This window comes from Penicillium waksmanii (genome assembly GCF_028829765.1).
Source record: "Penicillium waksmanii strain IBT 27052 chromosome Unknown utg000005l:1.0-5232799.0:1.0-5237142.0, whole genome shotgun sequence".
NCBI lineage: Eukaryota > Fungi > Ascomycota > Eurotiomycetes > Eurotiales > Aspergillaceae > Penicillium > Penicillium waksmanii.
The window spans coordinates 74839-97254 of record NW_026643252.1 but is presented as its reverse complement, the minus strand read 5'-3'; the positions used below and the strand labels follow the sequence as shown (position 1 = coordinate 97254).

Here is a 22416-nt window from a genome sequence, read left to right as displayed (position 1 = left end):
GGAGCCCGTAATTTATGGCTAAGACTTTGGTAAAATGCACGCTTAAACTGGCGTCGAGTGTTGCCGTTTTGAGCGTTCGATTTACCGGCACTTAGCGTTGTGGTGTAATACACTCACACATTCAGACGAACATAACGAAGCAGTCGAGAATAAGCCAAAAACCAAACCTAAGCCTTCTTGAAAGCGCCCCTGCTCCCCTCTATTTTGGCCCCTCTTTTCCTCGGGAAAGCCTCGGCTGCTGTCATACTGTTGATAGCTAGGTTATCTGTATGTACTAAGTATGACAATAGGGTAGTATTGTTCAAGTCGGAGGCATTGATACTCGCTCCTTGGTCTAACAAAACTTTCTACCAGCCCAGTGAAGAGGGGCTCGTCCATACATATCTAGCGAGTCAATATCTGGCTCATGTTGGAGGAGGCATTGTAGAAGACTGCTACAACATAATGAAGGAGACTAAGGATGAAGTCGAAATGCTTAAATGTAACGTGAGACTGTACGAAATGACACAACTAGTACAAATTTATGATTCTGCTCCTCTGGTTTCTCCTCGGGCTTGAGCTTTTTCCTTACGTGCAAGCTCCTTTTGGACACCCCGAGCATATTCCACACCAAATCCATGATTGAATACTTCTCTAATATCTTCTAGAGTCATTCCTCTAACTTCGGGATAGAAGAAATAAACACCACTGAGACCGTATTCATTAATATACGGCCAATTTCTAGGACGGGGCATGATACTTACATCCAACCGATGAAGCACAAGGCAGCATAAAACCCGAATGCACCTGATGGAGTTGTATTCTCCATCTGTGTTAGAAAAGTCGAGGCGACGATGATATTAGTGCCCCAACATGTGCAAGTCATCTGCAAAATGCGTTAAGATCAATGTATTAGGTAAGACTTGATGTAAGATGCATACCATCATTGTACCAAGAGCGCGAATTTCGATCGGAAAGAACTCGCTAGAAACCCATGCCAAGTTCCCAATACCAAGCGAGTAGAAAACAACAAAAATGATCATCGATGCCAGAACTAGATATGCGGGCCAGCCGATATTTGTTGTTTCTAAGGTAAGGTCTGGTCGAGTTGGGATATAATGGAATCCTATCGCAGCAATAGCTAGAAACGCGGCCTTCCTGTTGTCAGCTGGAGAAGAGTAAAGGAATAGGTTTGATCGTTAACTTACCATACCCCACATGGTAGCGAGAAGGATGCATCGTCGTCCAAATCGATCAATCAGTAGGAAATATATAAAGGTGCAACCAAACCCCGTCCCTGCAATGATTGTTCCGACGGCAATTGGGTTCGTGAATCCAACAATGCCGAAAAGAGTCGATGAATAATACATCAATGTGTTGTATCCCGTAAATTGTTGCATACCCATCAACCCACAGGCCGCTATCAGAGCACGTAAATTGGCAGGTACCGTGTACATTTGTTTCATCTGTCGCCAGAATCGCCCCTCTCCAGAAAACACTAGAGCTTCCTCAACATCAATGGTCATGCGTTGCACTTTCTGCTGAACTTGCAGATCCGATCCTCTAGGAAATATCTTTGCGACTACTTTAGTGGCTTCCTCGGGCTTTCCTTGGTAGATCAGTTGCCGCGGTGACTCGGGGCAAAACTGGAGACAAACTCCGAGGACAAGAGCTGGGACAGCCCCTAATCCTACCATGTATCGCCATCCATGGGAGGTATTAGCGAGGCCAGCACCGACGCCGTACGCAATCAGCTGCCCTCCAGTGATAGACATGTTGTCTATCCCAATCATGCGACCGCGGTACCTTGCTGGAGACACTTCGGCAATATAAAGCTGTTATAATTTAGCTTAATCATTCGGATTGGAAAGCGATTGGGTTGGTACAACATACTGGGATGATCATAGCTGCCGACCCCACTCCAAGGCCTATGACGAAACGTCCAATCGTCATCTGTATGAGACTGTAGGCACATGCTTGTAAGACTGCACCAATGACAAAAACAATACAGCCAATAAATATTGCTGGTTTCCTTCCGTATCTATCTGCAGAACAGCCTGCTGCTAAGGCACCAAGGAAAGCACCACCGGAAGTTATAGATGTGATTAACTCTTTTTCACTGGAAATAAGTTCATGGCCCAGATCATCACTGAGAACAACTAGAACTGCAGATATGATTCCTGTGTCATATCCTATAGCGGAGAACACTAGGTTAATTGATGGGATATAAAGGAAGTAATTATTGGATAGCACCAACCGAACAGAAAACCGCCCACGCCGATGGTAATCGAGACAAGCCAGGTAAAATAGCCCGTTTGGGTATCCTCAATCGTGTCTAGCGATTGGCTCGGTATGCCATCCTTGGTGTCTTCGACATGCTTTGTTTCAAATTTGGCTTCCATGTCCTCCATGGAGGCTGTTTCTTGGCTAGGTGCCATTGCATAGAATTCTGTCCGAGGAAGATAAGTTCCCGAATTGGTTTTGCCACAAATGATTGGGGCTAAAATCTGGTTCGATCAAAGCCAGTACCGGGGTGGAAAGGCGCATTTAAATGATCTAGTCTCTGAAAAGCGCCGCAAATCGGGCCTCCATGTATGACGACCTGCCTAGAGGAATGATATCTAACCCACAGCCATTGAATGCCATTTTTCTGCCAAACTAAATTGAGTTAGGCCTAGTACGTCGGATCTTACGTTAGAGGTGCGGGGTAAAACCGGGGAAATCGGGGTGTTTTGCCCCTTTCACCAGGGAGGGCAGAAAACCCCGCCTCTCTGCGATGCGGGGCTCGTGGAGGCAAGCCAACCCTCACTTTATCAAGGCTGGCATCCCTGCTGTACTCGCTAGGTCTATTATCGCCTTTTTTTACTCCTTTGGTTGATCGAAATACTTCCCGCATAACTAACTGCACCCGGTCTGTCGGGAAAGACGCGCATGCTATAACGAGCCCAGACAAGATGCCGACCCTGACTGTACCACCATGGTGAGACCTCAATTCCATTGCATTTTAATTGATCTTCTGATATATCAAAATAATTTGCATATTGGTCAGAGAGCTCGCTGACGATTGATTGGTTCTTGAGTAGCCTCCCTTGCCGAAGTAAGTCTGACATTGTCTCCGAAATAGCTTTCGGGTATTGACGAAAGCTAAGAGCGGCATATGAAATGTCGGTAGTATTTATGGAATTCGCAATTACTGGAGATCAATTTCTCATTATAGGAAATAGGCGATGGGGCAAAACCCGCTTGCGCGCGGTGTCGCCGTCTGGGCAAGGATTGCAGCTTTCCAGGACCGGCGATGCGGAATGGCGGGCGAGGGTTGGATTTCGCCGATGAGCAGCCCTGGATGAGAATATCTGGAACTAGTGAGTCTTGGCTTCTTGACACCTTAGATCTAAAAACAAGACCCTGATGAAACGGCCGGCGCCATATCCCCAGACCTTCGATTTATTGACGAGTCTTTGGACATTGCACATTACTATGGGCATATTTTACCGCCTGCAATATTAAAATTATCAAAATCACAGGCGCTAAACTTGTTCCAATTAACTACTAAGCGAGACCCGAGCCCTTTAACGAATCATTGGCCACTTGCTTCCCATGCCGAACTCAGCTCACCCCAGAGATGCGGCTCATTTACAGATTCAGAGCACTCTCCAAGCCATGGGAGCCTTTCTTCAATTACAGATAGCCCCAAACTATACAAACAATCATTCTGGGCCCGAAATAATCTGCAAGAGGCCTATTTGATGCGCTATTTCGTCGAGGAGCTCGCACAATGGGTAAGTTCACTAGCAGTCGGCACCACCCTGCAGCAAAATCACTGAGTGCTCAAACCCTCGGCTAACAACTTCATAAAATAGTTTGATTCGTGTGATGACTCTCGCAATTTTGCATTGGTAGTGCCTCACCGGGCCGCAGATTGCCCGGCACTTCTAAATGCAATATTTTCGGCATCAGCTAGACATATCAGTCAACGCCGAGTATTTAACGCAGCTGATTATCCCCATCCTATACCTGAATTTCCTTCCGTGGAGTCTGAGGCTGCACTCGAATATCAAAATCTTTGCATTTCCCATCTGATGTCCTTATCTGGGGATGAAGCAGAAGTTCAAGATGAGAACTTGCTAGCTGCAGCTGTGATTCTTCGGTTCTACGAAGAGATAGACGGTATGTAACTTCAGCTCTCTGTGTCGCTACCCATATTGATGCGTAAAGAACTAATCGCTCATATTGCAGCGCCTTTGGTGGGTGTTGACGATGAAACATACCTGCGAGGCACACAGGTATTTCTTGAAGCACAAACAAACATTGCAGTGGCGACAAGGGGTCTTCAGAATGCTGCTTTGTGGGTTGGATTTCGACAGGAGTTCCACAGTGCGTTCATAAAACAACGTCCGTTTCGATTTGAGCTTGGATGCTGTGCTTCTTCGACATACGGATGTTTCACTTCAGCCGACGATTCTACGTGGGCCAATCGCATTATTTTCTATTGCGCTGAGACCCTGAACTTTTGTTACGGCAATGAAAGCCATGATCCAGAGAGACATGCAAGGCTTTTTGAATATACCGACCGATGGTTTGAATCAAAGCCTACGAACTTTGATCCAGTCTATGACAAACCAGCGGACTCCTCGGGAAAGAGGTATTTCCTCACATATGGTTTCTTGGTGACTGTCATGGTATATCCGCATGGTTGATCTCACGATTTCAAACGAAAGCAAGGCTAAAGTTTATAGTGACTGCAATCCAACACTGGCATCTGGCAAGAATTTTACTTGCAGCCTTCGACCCAAATATCCCTCAGATGGGCCCAACCCAAAAGCGAGAAGCTGCACGAAGAGATGTACAAAATGCTCAAGCACTGAAAGTCGACCCTGGCTAAATTTCACTCAGTTCAAGATTAAAAGTAATATTTTTCGGTTGTGTGGCATTGCAACTTCAAATAAAACAGCACCGAGTCTAATTACAGCTTGTATGGGTGTCTCAATGTGTAAGCGGACCAACTCTTTTCAAAGATGACCTCGCTATTTGCTGACATTTGAATTAGGTGGAGACCGAGTAACTGATAAAATTGAACAAAATGCTTTATTGGAAATATTAATCAGAACGGAAGAGATTCATTCCTTGTCAACTGGAAATGCTCAAAAGGAGCTTCGAGAAGCCTGGAATTGGGACGTCATATAGCAAACCCATCCTCGGTATTCGGTCGTTATGTTTAGACATGATTGCCATTCCTAGGTCTCTTCCCAAATGGATGGTACACTTAAATTATTAGCGTATTGCTGATTAAACTATTTGCATTAAAAGTTGACCAAAACTCACGCAACTTCAATGACAGCCCACTTGCCACCCTTTACAACCTCTGTCGCTTAAACATATCATCAAATAAATATATTGGTGTTTTTGGCCCAAATAGTCCGCGCTGTTGGCTGCCATTTTGGTTGCCTCCATGGCTCGCTTCTTCTTTGTAGCTTGGAGAAAAGCCCAAGTATATCTTCCAGGGCAGTATTACTCAGAAACCTCAAACCGGACATGTCAGTCGGCACCTCATTCACATTTTCAGGAGCTCCTCATTTGCGATCATTTGCCCAGAAATTTCGTCGAGAGGGACCTTGATAATAGCCCTTGCGAGATGGTCGCCTTCAATGCAGGCAAATATCCCTCAATACACGAGCACGAACCACGCAACCAGATGACTGGTCGAACCGCAGCCTTCCTTTTTGAGTCTCCGCCACCGCGCTCTTCTCCCGAGGCACAAGGTAATTTTGTGGATACAAGCCCCCCCAGTATCTGCATTACCTTACCAACCTGTTGAAGTTCAGGAATGTGAATTGTTGTTATTTATTCAGAGGGAAACATGAGGCTATATATAGAACAAGAAGATCAAGTTGATTTCCAATCAACTTGGTTCTTCGTATGCATACTTTGGGATTAACTCCGATGGTTCGGCTTCGTTCCTGATCTGCACCAGCTCATATCACAACAGATGGCATCGCTGCAGCCCGTGACTTTGAGATAGCCCCGGTGGAAGTGCCAGGTATTTTACGGTCTTTAAATGACGCTCAAGGGTGATTTAAAAGCTAGTTTTATCAGGACTAGGTAATGTCAACATTGCCTCAGCGTTAGGTTTAGATAGATTTCCTCTGTATAGAACGTGGAAGTTAAATTCGAATCAGAGTGTGAGTCGATGGATTGTCAGTGTTCAAAAGTGCGGAGTTATATAATCTATATTCGTAACGCACACAGTGCAGTTTTCACAGATTATATATTCACACCTAGGACTGCTCGTTCGCATAGTCAAAGCGTGCGAATAATCTAGAAAAAGTCGCAACAGATTCCTCTTCAGACATTTTTCCCAGCCCCCAATCCCAAATTAGCTAAGCTAAATTAGGCTAGAGAAATCCCCTAATTGGGGCCTTCTGACTTTTTCATTGGCTGTGACAGCGATCTGAGACTTGGGTCTTTAATCGGTCGCCCATAAAGGAAGCGTGTCTCGTGGGATGTGTTTTTGAAATCCACCGTACGCCGAGGCCGGCGACGTTCCACTATAGCAACCAAGTCCCGCAGTAACATTTGACGAGATACACATCATCTCTGCATTGGTCTCACTCGTTTTGTATTTCGTCCCCCTCCTGAGAAAGTCAGCCTTGCTAGTATCATACGGAGGTGGCGACATATCAAGTTAAAAATAGTTGTTTGACAAGGTCCGCGAGATTCCAATATGCGCTTCTTGTTTAATTGAAATACAACGGCACTAAGATACATACTGTAAGCGAACAATTGAGCAGAGTGACTAATTGAGCGAAGTGGGTAATTGAGCGAAATGAGTAATTAAGCGGAGTGATTGATTGAGAGCAATTAAGCAAACGAGAAAGGAATAAGACAATTCTATGTCTCCGTTTAGACAACTCCAGACAGAGACTACTGCGGCCAACTTGTGAGAAACCGAAAATTCGAGCCATTTAGAAACCATACGAATCATCAAGCTCCGATGCTCAAGATCCATGACTGGATTACCTAAAGATAGGCAGCTTACTTAACCACTCGTCTAACAGGCGTATGGCATCAAGGAATTGTTTTACACCCCAACCCTCAGTGACGGTAAATCGAACGCCCCAAACGGCTACATTCGACGCCATCTTAAGCGTTCATTTTACCAAGATCTTAGTCATCGGGTACTCACATGATTTGACTCAAAGTAGACTTACTGTTTGCTCTCGGAGTGCTCCCGGAGTGCTCATGGCTACTCATGGATCAGCTCCACCTTATAAGCTGGAGTTGAGCAAGTCTGCCGGGAACCCCTTTTTTACATCAAGAATCCAAGTTTGGGAACCACTACTTCGTAATTGAAGAAATATAAAGTAAAATCCATATCTGCCGACTAAATATGATAGAGAAAGATTTACTAGCTCCTACTCACGAGTGATCTATTGTCCGCCGAGTGCCTTACACTCGATGTGATCAGTCTCTGCAGAACCCGTTTTTTCATCACCAAAATCTAATCTGGCCAGATCTGGGGTCTCATCACCATCAAAGATGAAAGCAATTTCCTCAAGCGAATGTGCGTGAGTTTCGGGATATACGAAGTACACGACCGCGATGATAAGTATCAAGAGCGCAACTTAAACAAAGTAGTACTTCCACTGAATAGCCTCCAGTGCAATGGGGTTGACGAACGAATTGAAGAGAAGCGCGAAATAAGTGCATGTCGACGTGAAAGCCACACCTTTCGCCCACAGGGAAAACTGCCAGATTTCTACGGGAAAGGACAAAAGCAAGGGTGTAAAGGCAATGTCGTATCCGGCAAAATACACGAACAGAAGGGGAATGACACTGATACCGATACTTCTGGAATCCGTCTCGGCAAAGCCGCCTGATAGGCCGGTGATGATAATTTAGCTTACTAGCATAATGGCGGTGGACAAGAGAAACAACGACCGACGACCGATGCGATCCACGAGTAGTGCGCCGACTACTGCCATAATGAGGTTCCAGATTTGCAGAAACCCGTTGATCATGAGCTGTTCTGTAACCGATGTGATGCCAATGTTGTCAAGAATGAGAGTCAGATAATATGAGACAATGCCACTAAACGAGATTAATTTCTGTGATATAGCCAAGCATCAGTAGGGGACGCTTACACTCAATTCCATTGCGCAAAAACGCCCAAGGTGGCGCTTATGAAGAAACGGCGGCGATTGCAATTGGTTTGAACCATATCGACCCATCCGGTTGAATTCTCTGCTTCTTGCTCTTTTGCAATTGACCTGATAATCTCTTCCATTTCCGATGCAACGAGAAGAGAATTCTGATCACCACCTGCGTGGTGCTTCACCAACATTTGGCGCGCCTCCTCATGCCTGTCCTTGCTGATGAACCACCGAGGAGATTCAGGCGCGTTTAGCGTCAGCGGTAGGGCGAAGAGTGGAATCCCCATCTGCAACAACGACAGGATGCGCCACGCCCACGAAGAGTTATTGTTGCGGCACCCAAACGCTAGCCACGCAGAAAATATACCACCATGGTAGTATTGACATTGGATACATCGCTGAAAGCTTGGAACGGTGAGTAGGGTACGCAATCTCGGTGATTAGAACGATAGACTTGGAACCAGGCACTAGCCTGTCCGACCAGGAAACGAGCAGTGATGAACATGGCCTGGTTGGTTGCACCGGCCTGAAGTGCTGCACCGAAAGCAAGGAAGAAAATCCGACGAATATTGTGCGCTTGCGTCCAAACCGATTGGCAGCCCATGCTTGCAGCGGGAGCCCTAGCATTACGCCTAGAAACTGAATTGCGTTGATGAAGCCCAGCCAGGCCCCGGCTGGATGATCCATAAATTCCTTCCACTGGCCCAGAGACTGCATTCCGTTCATTAGCGAGCCATCATAGCCCACTGTTCTCGAGTAGAGCAGTAAACCGGTGATCGTAGTGTTCAGTCTGACGAGATGAGGCTTTGTCCACCATGCTTGAGAGTCTGGCGGAATAACCTGAACACGGAGAAATAAGTCAGCGAGTAAATGGCCACTCATAAGTAGGTGCATTGAATGGAATGACAAGTATGACCTGAATATCTCACCTCAGCAAGCATACCTCCCACAGCATTTTTCTCTTGCTTGACCATGGCGTAACAGGTTTGCAGATGGCGTGCAGTAAGCTGACAGATCAAGTCAACCGGAAGATATGGCTAGTATATTTCGGAGGCTATCCTTGTATTGCGCCGGAGAGTTCGGTGAGTAAGGTAGAACCGGAAGCCTTTGATGGCGAGGTATTTAACGAGTGCCCCTGAGGGCTAATTATCCTGGAGACCAACCATTTGTATTGCGTTAGCTACTTATCTCATGCGCGCCCCGCCTCAAACGGGACATATGGAATAAGAACCGGGGAAATGCGGAGAATCTTCCACAACACGTTCTCAGTGGCGAACATCGATGAGGCCCAGATGCCAGGATTAATGAGAGAGTCGGGGTTGATCGGGCCGGGCCAATCTTAAACGAGATGTCGGCAACTTCCCCGAATTTACGCCAAGACGGGGATAGATGGGATAGCCGGGTGAACCACAGCCCATTTTTTGTATGCTACTAGTGCATTGACCATCGAGTTCACGTATACCTTGAGAGGTATTGGCATTGACCGAGCAGTACAGTGGCTCCACAGTCTCGAGGAAGGGGTAAATCATTTTGTGCCGGTATAGCAGGCTGTGGAATGAGTCTCTGACGATATAAATTTTTTAACCTGGACTTGAATTTCTAAAACTTGCTTAACATCACTGAATGTTGGAGGAAAGATGATCCAATTTGCTTTTTGTTTTTGCAAGCTTACCTTGGGTACTGCTTCTCATCCGCGCCGTTCAGGATCTGTGCCATAGTAGGCCCCTTTTCGCTATTCTTGTATGGCTTTAAACTTGTAACGCTGAATCAAACTACAAATTGTAGCAGCCTTCTCAATAAATTGCCTACTAATACTTCGGTGTCATGAATATTTTCGGCGAGCAAAGTCTGATAAAAGTAGTATTTTTCTAAAGTTTAATACTTCGCAGTAGTAGTGGTATAAGAAACATGATACTCTGTAACCTTCCTAATACCCTTTCGATCTTGATACTTGACTTCATCACCATGAAGTGGCCCTGTTGGTGGAAGAATTTGACCTGTACTGTCCTCGGAGGTACTTCGCTGAGAATCACTGATTGGGTTCATACTGATACTCCTGGCAGGGTCAGAGTACCCATCAAACTGAACCCAGTGATTTCGTGATCGTGAATTGGCATTGGATTCGGTACCCCTTGCAGCCGATCTATGGTTACTTGTTGCTCGTTGATTTGTAGATAAGAAGGAGGGGAATAATCTCGCAAGTGGCGTCCACATCATCGGAAGGCAGGCGCAGATTATGGCCATATTTTCTTCAATCATGGTCCAGATCGAGGAGGTAAGATCGTCTACCAAAGAATATGTAAGTACTTGAGGATTCAATCAAAGTTTCCTTACGGTGACGATACTTACAAGTAGTGTCTGGGCTTTTTGAGGAAAAGTCGAGGGTCTGCATGCGAATGATACTGGTGACAGCAACACTGGGTACCATCGATTAGCGCCAGCTCAAGGTTTCAAGTATTTCCAGAACTCACAAGGCCCCAAGAGCAAAGACCATCATCAACGCAATTTTTCTGTCCAATACAATTCTGGAATTATAAATGGGATACATCGGAAGGGCCAGTATGATTATATCGGTAGCGATCGAGAACCCAGCGTTGGCATACCAATTAGTCGTTATATCAATGCAAGAGCCCGGGATAGCTTTATTCCAGGCCTTTGCCACTGGTATGCACTGAAATATCGAAGCGAAAAATGCAGCTACCATGTAGGAAGCAATAATACACAATAGGGCATAGCAAACCATGCGAAACCACCGTTGGATGAAAATGCGTAAATACAACATCAAAATGGACATCTTTGTCATGTTCATCGTAAGTTTGTAGAATGCTTGGCTAATGAAAAATAGCTTGTTGCGAAAGTAGAAGTCAGTTCCTTGTATGGACAGTCACGGCGGTTGAGACAGGACTTTCGGGTGGCAACGAGATGTGAAGGTCAAGAATACCTTTAAAGTCTTTGCTTTATTCTCCGTCGTAAGATTTGCGACATGTTGACCGAATCCGTAAGTACAGGAGGCTAACATGAGGGCCATGACTATGGCTGCAAAAACCTAAGAATTGCACCAGTGTGAGCGGTCAGAGGACAATTAGGTAGTGGACTTCCGAAGTAGTATGCGCGGAGAACTCACGGTCGATGCTAAAATAGCCCAGTCGTCCCATCCTAGGCCTGACTTCGACTTCACTCGAGACCACATCCGGATCGCTACGAACGCCGGTGTTAAAACCAGGAAAACGATACACGGCACCTGGATTTCCAAGGCATTGCTTGGACCTGGAAGATTACCTGACATCGCTAATATCGACGCCAGCCTCAGGTGATATGGTAGAGTGAACGTAGAGTGATACGAAACTGCATATTAGTCTCAACGTTGAAAGTGCTCAACCAGGAGCAGGGCTTCTTATTCGAAATAACACCTTGGTCGTAAGTTACTGTAAAATATTCCCAGATAGTTACATAGCACTAGTATATGACTCAGCCAAACGACTAACTAGTACAGATAATAGGCAGGGGTCCCATCCAACAGGATTTTCCGCTTCCTCATCGCAGGTTCGATGGAAGCCTCGTCGACGACCTATAGAACCCGGAGTACGGAGTGTTGTCCTCTTTCATACCGGGCCTATGCGGACGAAACTACTAAGTAAACTAAGTTTGGCGAAGGATCTAGGTGCATATTTTACAAGCTAGCTCCAGTGCCTGACCAGCGAGGGACTATTTGACAGCCCAGGAGCTACACCTATTACGCCTTAGCGTCTGTCAGGTTACAGTGATTTTGATTAAATGGCTATTTCAGTGGGGCCGAAAGCAGAACAAGGTTTACCTGATAGGTCCAGTCGCACAGAGACAATTAACAATGCATAATCTCGGCCGTCGTTTATGCGAACGGATGCTTGTAAAGTGCACTAATTTTCTCCGCCTGGCTTTTACTGACACTCCGTGCTCCGTGCTCCACGCTGGTAACTGCTGGGGAATAGCTGGCCACTTGCAGTGATACTATTTTACACCGAAAACCTCCACGGACAGCCGTACAGAAATACACAATTATAGATTAGTGTAATTTAAATATCAGATGATTTTTTATAAGCGATGCTCATCAACATATTAATCATTAGTTGGAAATTTGCGCCTTCAATTCCTTGGTCGGGGGCGCAGGCAGTACTAAATACTAGTTAGTACATTCCGAGTCCGGCTACAGATGATCCAGGCTGACTTGAGTACAGCGAATTCAAGTTCTATGTATAGTATTTTGTTCATGTGTATCAAGTTCCCACCGATTACTTATTAACGTTATTGCAGAATTCCAGTTCTCGATTGCTCCTTGGCGAACTGAACGCATTTTCATTCGAAAAGTCTAAGTGGGTCGGTCCCCTAATTAGTAGGAAGCCCGGCTACAGTGGCGTTACAAAAGTTTGAAACCCCCGGCAGAAAAAGGGGGTTTCTGCTCCACTAAAACCTCTATGCCAGCGAATGGCATGAAGTGGAATAAGGGGCGTGTGCCTAATTTGGTGGGCGGTAGGCCTAGTGTGGTGAGCGGGTAGGAAAGGCGGTAAATAAGGGGGATTCAAACTTTTGCAACACCACTGTACTCCGCGGTACGTGGTACTAGTACTCGGTACATAAATAATTGTTTACATTGCGTGAACTGGACAACTTCGTAATCTACTAGTCATCATCCCTGCCCTCTGTTCTCTACCCCTTAAACTTTTGAATGACCGCTTCTCTGTTGGATTTTGTTTCTTGAGTGCCCTTCCCACCAGAACTCTCGCACAATGAAGATACGATCGGTCTTCGACATCGCCTCAGCGATCCTATCGTGCGCGTTGGTCGCCTCTGCACAGTCTCCTGACCCAGTTGGCACCATCTATCATGGCCCTGTGCCTGATAACTTACACGGATCAGACTACAGCTATCCCTGGCCAGTGAAGCTTTTCAACTTCTACAATCAGCGTCAGAATCTCTCAATGGCATTCATGGACGTCCCAGCTCGCAAAAAGTGCGACAAAGAGAAGGTCGCTGTCCTACTTCATGGCGGAAACTTCTGTGGAGTTACTTGGTCTGCTACCGCGCGCAAGTTATCGGCTGTGGGCTACCGGGTGATCCTGCCTGATGATATTGGATTTTGCAAATCAAGCAAGCCCCAGGGTTATTCCTACAATGTGAATCAGCAGGCATTGAATATCAACAGTCTTCTCACAGCGCTAGGTATCGAACAGGTCACAGTCGTTGGACATTCGATGGGCGGCATGATTGCTGCGCGCTATGGCCTTATGTATCCCGAAACGGTCAATCAGCTGTTTCTAGTTGATCCACTGGGCCTAGAGGACTGGGTTGCCAAGGGAGTGCCTTTCCTGCCGATTGATGCATCCTACGAATCTCAAGTCACGCAGAATTTCACCACTCTCAAGGAGTATGAGGCGGCTTCTTACTTTCACGGTGCCGTCTGGAAGCCCGAGTATGATACTTGGGTTCAAATGCTAGCCAATATATATGCTGGTGATCATGGCTCAGACTATGCGTATGTGATGGCTCTTGTCACCGATACGTTACTTAGCCAGCCCGTTATCTACCAGCTACCTCATCTACAGACACGAACCTATCTGATGGTGGGCGAAAACGACATCACGGCCCTTGGCAAAGCATGGTCATCTGCAGATGTTGCTGCACAACTGGGTCACTATTCCACCCTAGGCCCAGCAGCAGCAGCCTTGATCCCCAACTGCACCTTTCACATGTTCCCCGGACTGGGCCATGCGCCTTTCCTTCAGGACCCTGAAGCCTTTTACAAATTATTATTCTCCTGGTTAGATTAAGTGGCAAAGCCTCTTGCTGTATTTATAGAAAGCTCACTGTAACTCGATTAGTATTTCAGATAAAATTCATCCACCATCCCAGAGTACCCTCTGCAGTCAGGCTGACTGCACGGCGGTGAAAATCCTAAATATATTCCGGCCCTTCAGGGTTACCCGCGTAGAAAGGTCTTGGCCAGGGGGGGGTTACGTATCAACTCGTAACCGCCCCCTAACTTACACCCTAGTCCGCCCTGCATCCAGGGCTCAATGCCGTTCTCGGCCTCCTGATTGGCCCGTCGTGTGTGCTCCCGGCCACCCTGAAGCGTTCACACCCAGGGGCTTCGTCCTCACAGAGACTGTCATGGGTTGCGAGAGAAATCGATCTGTAGCAGAGGGCTGACCTCCAGTGGGATTCTCTTCTTGGCTGTATGTCTATTACGGAAATCTTCTAACCGCTACAGATCGTACGCTTCTGTTTCTTACACTAGCCTCCTACCAACACTGCTATCTACTATGGATACGCTTAGACCTGTGCAAACCCGCCCATTTATAGGCATGCCCAAACCGCCTATAACCCGCCCACAAGTAGGGCAAAAGATAATGTTATATCACTTGTATAAAATATAATGATTTAGGCTATATTTGACTGTATTATGGCTGTATTGACCCTACAGAAATTTCACACTAAATCTTTGGGTATATTTATACTACGTGTCACGGGATTCGAAGTATGCGATACCCCGGACTCTCGAGGCCGATTGATGGACGAATCCGCTTTGAGTCACCTGTATATCGATATCCACCCGAATCCTAATATATTTAAGATCTTACAAATATTCAGGATTCTAAATCTTCTCAAGAATCAGTCTCTGTATTAACTGTCCAATCTGATCTCTACCGTCCGATATCCTTGCCTAGTCACAGGTCTCTAGCCTGACAACTTAGTAACCATTACACTAGGTTTACTAGGATAGATAGAATTAAATATAGTTAAACAATAAAAGCCTTAAAGACTATAGATAATTCAGAGTACCTATAACCTACTATTACTGAGAAAAAGAAAAACTGATACTGGCTACTGACATTAACATCTATACGATACTATCACTAATATAGAGTAGATAAACTGAGTTCCTAGAGTGAGGTTGTAGTGGAATGAGTGTGTGTTCCTATAAGCTATAGCGTAAGGAAGGATATATATACATAGGAAATAAAGCAGTCATGTGCCCTAAGGTATCTCTAGGATCACATCCTCCCCCATCTAGATGAAACTTGCCATTAAGTTTCTGAATACCAAAAAAATGATTTAAGGTCGGAATCAAACGCTTAATTTCGTCCTCATTCAAATCTATGCCGAAAGACTTTTCCGTGACCGGAGTCGAACGGTCAGCTTCTGCGCCCTGTACGTTACGTTATGTATGCGTGTTGCGAATAGCTTCACGATAGGAAGGAGCGAGGTATGGTCTAGTTACGGTAGTTGCCTATACAAGCGGCTGTCTGTATATAAAAGCATACTTCCTGCCCATTCAAAACCTTCCTTCTTTATTATTACTCTATTACTATTGTCCCCATCTTGTCATACCCTTCTTTAACTACTATCTTCACTATCTTAACCTTTTCTAAATATAGGTAATGTAGTGGGGGAATCGCTCTGATGATGTTAGGTGACGTTGTAGGCCTTAGGCCTTACCTTCATGCAGTATATAAGCCCTCGACGATAGTTAACTTACACACATCATCCACCTTTGGGGTCACCAATTTTATTTTCGTTATTTCGGATTGCTAGCATTCGACCAAGGGCTCGAATGTTCTGAATGTTGTTTTCTCAGTAGGGCACCGCTTTGTCTACTACTCTCTCTCCTGCACTCTGCGAGTGTAGTGGTTTTGTTCTCTTGCAATCGACCCGTCTGCCAACGCAGACTGCCAGCGAGCATTCCCATCTTACAGTAAGTAGTATTCTAACCCCTAATCTATTATTGTCTTAAATCAGGTTGTAAAGCCCAAATAATGTTATCGTCCTCGTGCGGATAAGACCGATCCTAAGTATATACCTCCTGTTAAGTCTAATAACTCCGATATCATTGCTCTCATACCTACTTACTGGCTTTTTATACTATAGCTATATTAGGTTGGCCTATAATATTGCCTACTTGTAAGTTTGTTGTTACAATACGTCTAACCCGTCGTCCTAACATATCCACAAATATACTAATATATCTACAGCCACTGCAATACATATTGGTCTCGATATAAAAAAAATCCTGATGTATGTCTTTTTACCACTGCTTACAACTGTAACGAACTGGTGTTGTTACCATTCGCGGATGCCTCATGCCTACGGCACCACTCTAGGCATCCACGCCATACACCTGTGTATCTAGCGTTCCATCCTAGCTTCCTTCTTATTCTCCTCAAGCTATTACTTTCGTCGAACGCTACTATTTCCTTTGCTTCCTACACTACGCTGTATCCTGATCTCTGTGAGTATCTGAGCTCCTCAAATTGTATACCTAGGAATTAATGCACCTAGGACTTCTGCGTTATCATTGAATCAGTATTAAATAGATAGTAGTTCAGGGGTACGTTCTTCGTATGCCTAAGACTTTTAGGACTTCGCAGGTAAGTTTACGATAACCGATCGAATCAGAGGATTACTGTATGTAAAGGGCTGTAGCGACAACTGTTTAATTGGGGCTAGACCTACATGCTGTTTACGATAATCTTAAAGAAGAGTCATCTATGTGATAATGTTAGCTTCCACCTGGTTTTCCTGCAGGAAAAGGTCACGTAACACCACGTGATATCTCCTCGGACCTGGGCCCGTTACATTAGTAGCCTGTTTGATATATTTATACTAAAATAGGAACCTAATAGGTACCTTTGTTGAACCAAATTCCGTCTTTGCCCGCAGCACTACATCTGACTATTCCTTCGCTACTTTAATTTATCTCTCTCTTCAGCTAACTTCTACAAAAATATCACTCATCATCTGCCCTATGACCTCGCTCAAACATGACACAAGTGGAGTGTTCATGCATGGGGGTTGACCGTAGATTGAATGAGCCTGCATCATGCCAAGGGATCTGGAGGCGTATTCTGCGCGAGTTTTCCCTTCGGAGAAAACAACGAAAGAAAGCTCAGAAGTAATTCAACTAGTATCGTGCCATAGTGGCATTCTGGAAGCTAGACATAGACAACGTGGGCTCACGTTCGTTCGCAGGCCTTCTGAAATATATTGGAACATTGTAAATCTTCGGGATCCGAGAAGACCACCGACTCGCCAATGATGAAAATGATGAGAGGCGTTCAGTAGTCTGAGTCGAACTGAAGGGAGGGGATCGAGCTAGCGAACGAGATCGACACAGAAGGCAGTAATTGGATAGACTTAGGGGGGCGGAAGGTTGTAACAGAGTGAATCGGAATTGGAGACGATCCAGAGGAAACCGAAAGTGTGCACTTTAGTAAGCCAGCTCAAAGTCGTTGTAGCGACTGTAGCGAGACAGAACCCCGGAAGAAGCCGCTGTGATATGGAGCCGGTGCGGACCAGAAATCAAGCAGCACGATTCCCAAGTGTACATACGAATAACTAAAATGATTCGAAGTGAAACTGATCCTCTCGTTTTATACTCACCTGATTCCTAAGAATCAATAAATTTATTTTCTTTGAATTACAGCTCATTATTCTGTCAACCAGAATTCGATGATTTTGGAGCCTACCGGTTAATATTACCAGCTTTAGCTCTAAACAGCAGCTTTCTGCACGTTGCGACAGTGATCATGCAAACCTGGATTTGCAAGATCGCAGGGCCATTGAGCCACGACTAGCGTGTCTCTTAGTGGGGGATTAGGGCAGTGTAAGACCTGGTTCAGAGGTGGTTTGCCGGTATTTTAATTTCTCACTGTCATTCAAGAGATACCGAGGAATAACCGACTGAGGGACAACCCTAGGGGTGCGACTAGCGGACTGTGCCACGCAAATCATGAAACCGAAAGAAGAGCCTAATGCACTTTTTAGGCAGTGGAGATGCTAGCAAGGTTGTTCTTTCTGGCTGCGACGATCACAGGCAAGAGCTCGGGAACTTTTCTGTACCTGGCGGTTTCCCGATCGCAGGTGCAGGTCATTCCAACTGTCGGAGTATGTTTAAAATGGTCGCCAGAGATTACGGTGTCTGCGCCCCATACTCGGCAAACGACCTTCTTGCCGCCATCGGAGAAACTAGGGTAGCCGGTGTTGAGCACAGTTATATTGGTGATAGAGTAGGTGCTGTTCACGATGACCTCCGCGAAAGAACCGCTGGCAGTTGACCGCACAATCCAACCACCAGAGGCCTTACAAGTATCAAACCAAAATCCAACTCCAAAAACAAACCACTCCGTCGGGTGACCAATCTGGTTGGTAGGCTTCGAGAACAGAGGCATCCGAAGAAGGGAGGAAAGGAGGTTCGCTAGGGTCATAAACCAGGCCGAGGTCATCCGCTGTGGTGTTCAGGGTCACAATTGAAGATTTTCCAAGTTGCTTTTGGGTGATAACAATTCGGTCCTTCTAATTAGAGTATTGTGGGAACACATCAGTAAAGCGGCAGCCCACTCTGTGTCCCAGCGTAAAGCTTCTTGTAGCTAGCGCGAATTCCCCAGTTAGCTTTCTCTTAAAAGTTTGTTTGCCATCTGGAGACCAGCATGTTTACCAGATGGTGTCTGAGGAGTTAAAAAACGATCCAGCTGTGGTGTAAATATCCTCGATGTCACTGCCGCTTTTCAACAGATAACCAATCATGCCGTTGTGGTCTATGTACTGCGCGAAGATCTTAACACCCTCTCTACCGATTTCGACTTTGCGATCCGTACCAGTCGCAACATTGACTGAAACAAGAGTAAAGTTTGCGGATCTGACCGTAAACTCACTATGTGTGTTGTTGGTGTCTTCACGTGTCAGTTCATAGTATAGAAGACGGTTGCTATCGGGCGACCACCTTGGAGAGCCAAGAGAGTGGTAAGGCTTTGAAATGGTTTTACGAAAGTCGGAGACATTTAGACAGATCACATAGATCGATAGCTCTTGAGTGGTTTCCCACCCGGTAAGACCAAGGTAAGTGGACACGCCATGTCCACTAACTGGATGTGCGATCGGAGGAAAATGCAAGCCTTTCGCCGTCAGTGGACCTTGCTGGACGGAAATAGCCGTTCATAGGCGACGAGTCTGATGCGGCGATCAGAGTATCCATGATGTTCCTTAGGGCTCCAGTCTTCATGTCCATAATCCAGATGTTGGCTCTCATGTTGTTTTTGGTCGAAAGAAAGGCACCGAAACTGCCATTAAGGGATAACGCAAATGAATCTTCCACTGATGGTGTTGCAACAAGCTTTTCCAAACTTTAATCATTAGTTCGGACGCGTACACATCCGAGTTTCCATCTCCATTCCGTTTACTTCTGAAGGTCATCCATTGCCCATTAGGTGAAAAAGAGGCGTGGCATTCAAATCCTGGATGCGAGAGAAGTGAACGCTCGTTGTTACCATCTGCGTTTACAATATACAGCTTCAATCCACTAGGAGCAAGTCGGTTCACCATGAAGACCCCCTTTTTGGAAGGATCAGTGGTTATATTGTGATCTATGGAGACGGCAGCTGCTCCAATATTTGATGGGAAACTTCGACGCATGTTTGCATAGGCTTCGGTAATGTCGTCTTTATCGCCCCTCTTTTCAAATTCATAGGGACAACCCGCCAGGGCCGGGATGGCAGCTAAGCCGCACAATATGAGAGCGGACGGTCGCATTGTATGAACAGGGCGAAAAAGCCCACTGGTCATACGGAAAGTTTTTTCGCGATAAGGAAGAAATAAGAAAACGGCAAAAATGTATACCTAATGTAATTTGTGGTATGTCCCTGGCTTCAAAGCCCTCAGCAACCCAAGCATGCAATAAGTTCCCTAGTAAGTGGTTAGTATCGGTTGGGGTAATAAGGCTTAGATTACGAGCTAAGGAGTCCGCATAGAATGAAAGGTCGTATAAAAATTTATCCGCTCTTAAATTTCAAATATATTATGCCTTCTGGCGAGCCAGTAGGAATTCAAACCACGCGAGCCCATTGAGGGCAGAAGAGTTCCGTCGGTGAGGGTCTGGGGAATTTGATTGAACTGGGCCTCTCTAGTTGAGTTCGCTAGTGCTCTATTGTCACTTACATGCAGTCAATTATAGAAATACACGTCATAGTCTTCGATCTCCGCTTTGAGCCCTTCTCCTCTCGTCCGAGCTAGTGTCTGAGCGAGAGGCACGGTGAAGTACCAATCAGCTACACACCAATCAGGATAAGGCAGACAGCACTTGAGTGGTGCCGGAGACCACGGACGTCGGCAAAGTGTTTACGAATTGCACCACCCGGATATACATCCAAGAAGGTAAGATTCCACTCTTCCCACATTTTGTGGGGATGAAAGAGCCCTTCCCCCGCTCTCCCCTCGTCCCTCCATTGTCTAGCTTGAGTGACAATAGGCCCATAGAAGGGTTCAGAAACAAATAAAAACCCATCGAGGTTCCACATCCTCTATCTGTATGTCCATCTCGTCTTTGCCAAAGAATCATTGTTAATATGGTTCGTCTCGCTGCATTTGGACTGCTGGAGCTGGCCGTCCAGACCCTCGGCGGGCTCAATTCTCCATATTATGCCAACCTGACCTGGCAGCCTGCTCGCACTTTCTCCAATTGGGCTAATCTTACTGTCAAGACAAACACTGGTACATTCATCGGATTTCTGAATGATACATACCCCAACGTTCACCAATTCCTTCGTATTCCATTTGCCCAGGTGAGGAACCAACTTGCCATCGCTATTGTGAGATACGTAGAAACTTTTAAAAAAAACATCAATTGTATCAGCCGCCAATTGGTGATCTCCGATGGCTTCCTCCGCAGCAGTTGCCTCACTCGTCAAAGAAAGTTGACTCCACTCGTTATGGCCCGGGTAAGTGAACCAGACTGTCTATCTTGCCTGTTCCTACCATGCACCGTTCCTCTACTGATACGTCCTTGCTAGCGTGTCCACAATTTGTCGCTTCGAGTGATGGCATGTTGTCGGAGTACGAACCGGCCAGTCTTCTGCTCAATATTGGCGAAGCCGACAACCAGGGTGCCACAGCCTGTTCTTCCGCTGAAGACTGTCTCTCACTGGCTGTTTGGACTCCCTCATACTCCAACAAAACATCGAAACTACCCGTTGCGCTTTTTGTAACGGGAGGTGGCGGGGTTACTGGCGGGATTGAAGTTCCATCTCAATTACCCTCTCGTTGAGTTTCACGCTCCCAGGAACATATCGTAGTGACAATCAACTACAGACTGAATATTTTCGGAAGTGAGATCAATCCCCAATTTCGGCTGCCATGTTTGGTTGATGATAGTTATCCCTTTCTAGATCCTAATTCCAAGGCCTTGGATGAGACCTCGCTGAGTTTGCTGGATGTACGAGCTGCAGCTGAATGGGTATCGGACAACATTGAGGCCTTTGGAGGGGACCCAGACAATATTATGGTCAGTCCTATCTCTAATTAAATTTTATCCTCGAGTTCTCAAGTTCATACCATCTAAACTGCCTTCTTGCAGCTGTGGGGCCAATCCCAAGGCGCAGCATTAACTCACTTGTACACCCTGGCATTCCCCGAAAACCAACTTGCGGCAAAGTTCGCGAGTATTTCCCAGCCACCCTCGGTGACAATCAACCTTACGGACACCGATGATGTCTACGAAGACTTCAATATCGTAGCTAAAGGGCTCGGCTGTAATTATGGCGATGACTATAATTCCGAACTCGAATGTCTGCGCCAGGTATGGGACGTTTCCTTCATATTAAAAGTTTCTTACAAAGTTTGCCTTGTGCTGTTGTTGCTTTAACGGGCTTTTTAGTTTGCGGGTAACTAACAATTTGCTCACGTGCCATGGACAGGTTTCTTTCCTTCAGATAGAGGAGTATATCAACAACTACAATGGCACTCCTTCAATTTCATTCACCAATTATATCCGTTCGTGCTTCTTTATCAAATAATGTCAATACAACACTGACTAACTATTTGGGTAGCGGATGAGAAGTACATCTTCGCAAATGAGACCAGGCGGTATATATCCGGCCAAGTCGCACGGGGACCGCCCATCCGGTCTGACGCCTCCAGAGAAATGGCCACTACAGAGGAGGCGAAGGCTATGGAATCTGAAGGCGAATGGGTATGCACGGCATATGATGACTCCAAGTTACGTGCGACCTTGGGGCTTGAGACCTATCGATACGAGTGGGCGGGCAATTTCTCTAACATTAGCCCGGTGCCGTATCTTGGGGCATTTCATTGGTCAGACCTTTTAATGATCTTCGGCACCTATATGGTTGACGAGGGATTGATCTCCGAGCTTGAGCGCAAGGCCTCTCGAGATACGACTAATAAGACATTCAAGCCCTTATATACGATACAACTATACCGCAACCTCTGCAGCAGCAGCCTCGGCAGAAAGAAGAACTCATAA

At 45.9% G+C, this 22416-nt stretch overlaps 8 protein-coding genes across 8 annotated transcripts; 3 read left to right on the top strand and 5 right to left on the bottom strand.

The window, feature by feature from the left end:
• Positions 1–167: 167 nt before the first annotated feature.
• On the bottom strand, positions 168–378 carry N7481_004950 (uncharacterized protein; the record flags this gene model as incomplete). The annotated part of the gene is given in 2 exon segments (XM_057264169.1): positions 168–265; positions 276–378. 2 exon segments carry the CDS (start codon positions 376–378, stop codon positions 168–170), a joined length of 201 nt encoding a protein of 66 aa, XP_057121889.1.
• Positions 379–521: 143 nt separating this feature from the next.
• Positions 522–2417, bottom strand: N7481_004949 (general substrate transporter; the record flags this gene model as incomplete). Its single annotated transcript, XM_057264168.1, has 6 exons — positions 522–687; positions 744–865; positions 921–1133; positions 1188–1814; positions 1873–1907; positions 2237–2417. The coding sequence occupies 6 exons, from the start codon at positions 2415–2417 to the stop codon at positions 522–524; spliced, it is 1344 nt and encodes a 447-aa protein (XP_057121888.1).
• A 1641-nt stretch (positions 2418–4058) lies between these two features.
• On the top strand, positions 4059–4676 carry N7481_004948 (uncharacterized protein; the record flags this gene model as incomplete). Its single annotated transcript, XM_057264167.1, has 2 exons — positions 4059–4146; positions 4216–4676. 2 exons carry the CDS (start codon positions 4059–4061, stop codon positions 4674–4676), a joined length of 549 nt encoding a protein of 182 aa, XP_057121887.1.
• Positions 4677–7601: 2925 nt separating this feature from the next.
• On the bottom strand, positions 7602–9103 carry N7481_004947 (MFS sugar transporter; the record flags this gene model as incomplete). The annotated part of the gene is made up of 5 exons (XM_057264166.1): positions 7602–7852; positions 7922–8084; positions 8195–8475; positions 8543–8969; positions 9059–9103. The coding sequence occupies 5 exons, from the start codon at positions 9101–9103 to the stop codon at positions 7602–7604; spliced, it is 1167 nt and encodes a 388-aa protein (XP_057121886.1).
• A 901-nt stretch (positions 9104–10004) lies between these two features.
• On the bottom strand, positions 10005–11157 carry N7481_004946 (uncharacterized protein; the record flags this gene model as incomplete). The annotated part of the gene is made up of 4 exons (XM_057264165.1): positions 10005–10414; positions 10479–10546; positions 10601–10960; positions 11018–11157. 4 exons carry the CDS (start codon positions 11155–11157, stop codon positions 10005–10007), a joined length of 978 nt encoding a protein of 325 aa, XP_057121885.1.
• A 1735-nt stretch (positions 11158–12892) lies between these two features.
• On the top strand, positions 12893–13933 carry N7481_004945 (alpha/beta fold hydrolase; the record flags this gene model as incomplete). The annotated part of the gene is made up of 1 exon (XM_057264164.1): positions 12893–13933. The coding sequence occupies one exon, from the start codon at positions 12893–12895 to the stop codon at positions 13931–13933; it is 1041 nt and encodes a 346-aa protein (XP_057121884.1).
• Positions 13934–17923: 3990 nt separating this feature from the next.
• On the bottom strand, positions 17924–19688 carry N7481_004944 (dipeptidyl peptidase IV/CD26 N-terminal domain-containing protein; the record flags this gene model as incomplete). The annotated part of the gene is made up of 6 exons (XM_057264163.1): positions 17924–18241; positions 18282–18388; positions 18501–18529; positions 18598–18832; positions 19026–19282; positions 19447–19688. The coding sequence occupies 6 exons, from the start codon at positions 19686–19688 to the stop codon at positions 17924–17926; spliced, it is 1188 nt and encodes a 395-aa protein (XP_057121883.1).
• Positions 19689–20500: 812 nt separating this feature from the next.
• N7481_004943 (uncharacterized protein) lies at positions 20501–22416 on the top strand (the record flags this gene model as incomplete). The annotated part of the gene is made up of 7 exons (XM_057264162.1): positions 20501–20743; positions 20788–20872; positions 20945–21193; positions 21320–21435; positions 21508–21729; positions 21848–21923; positions 21980–22416. 7 exons carry the CDS (start codon positions 20501–20503, stop codon positions 22414–22416), a joined length of 1428 nt encoding a protein of 475 aa, XP_057121882.1.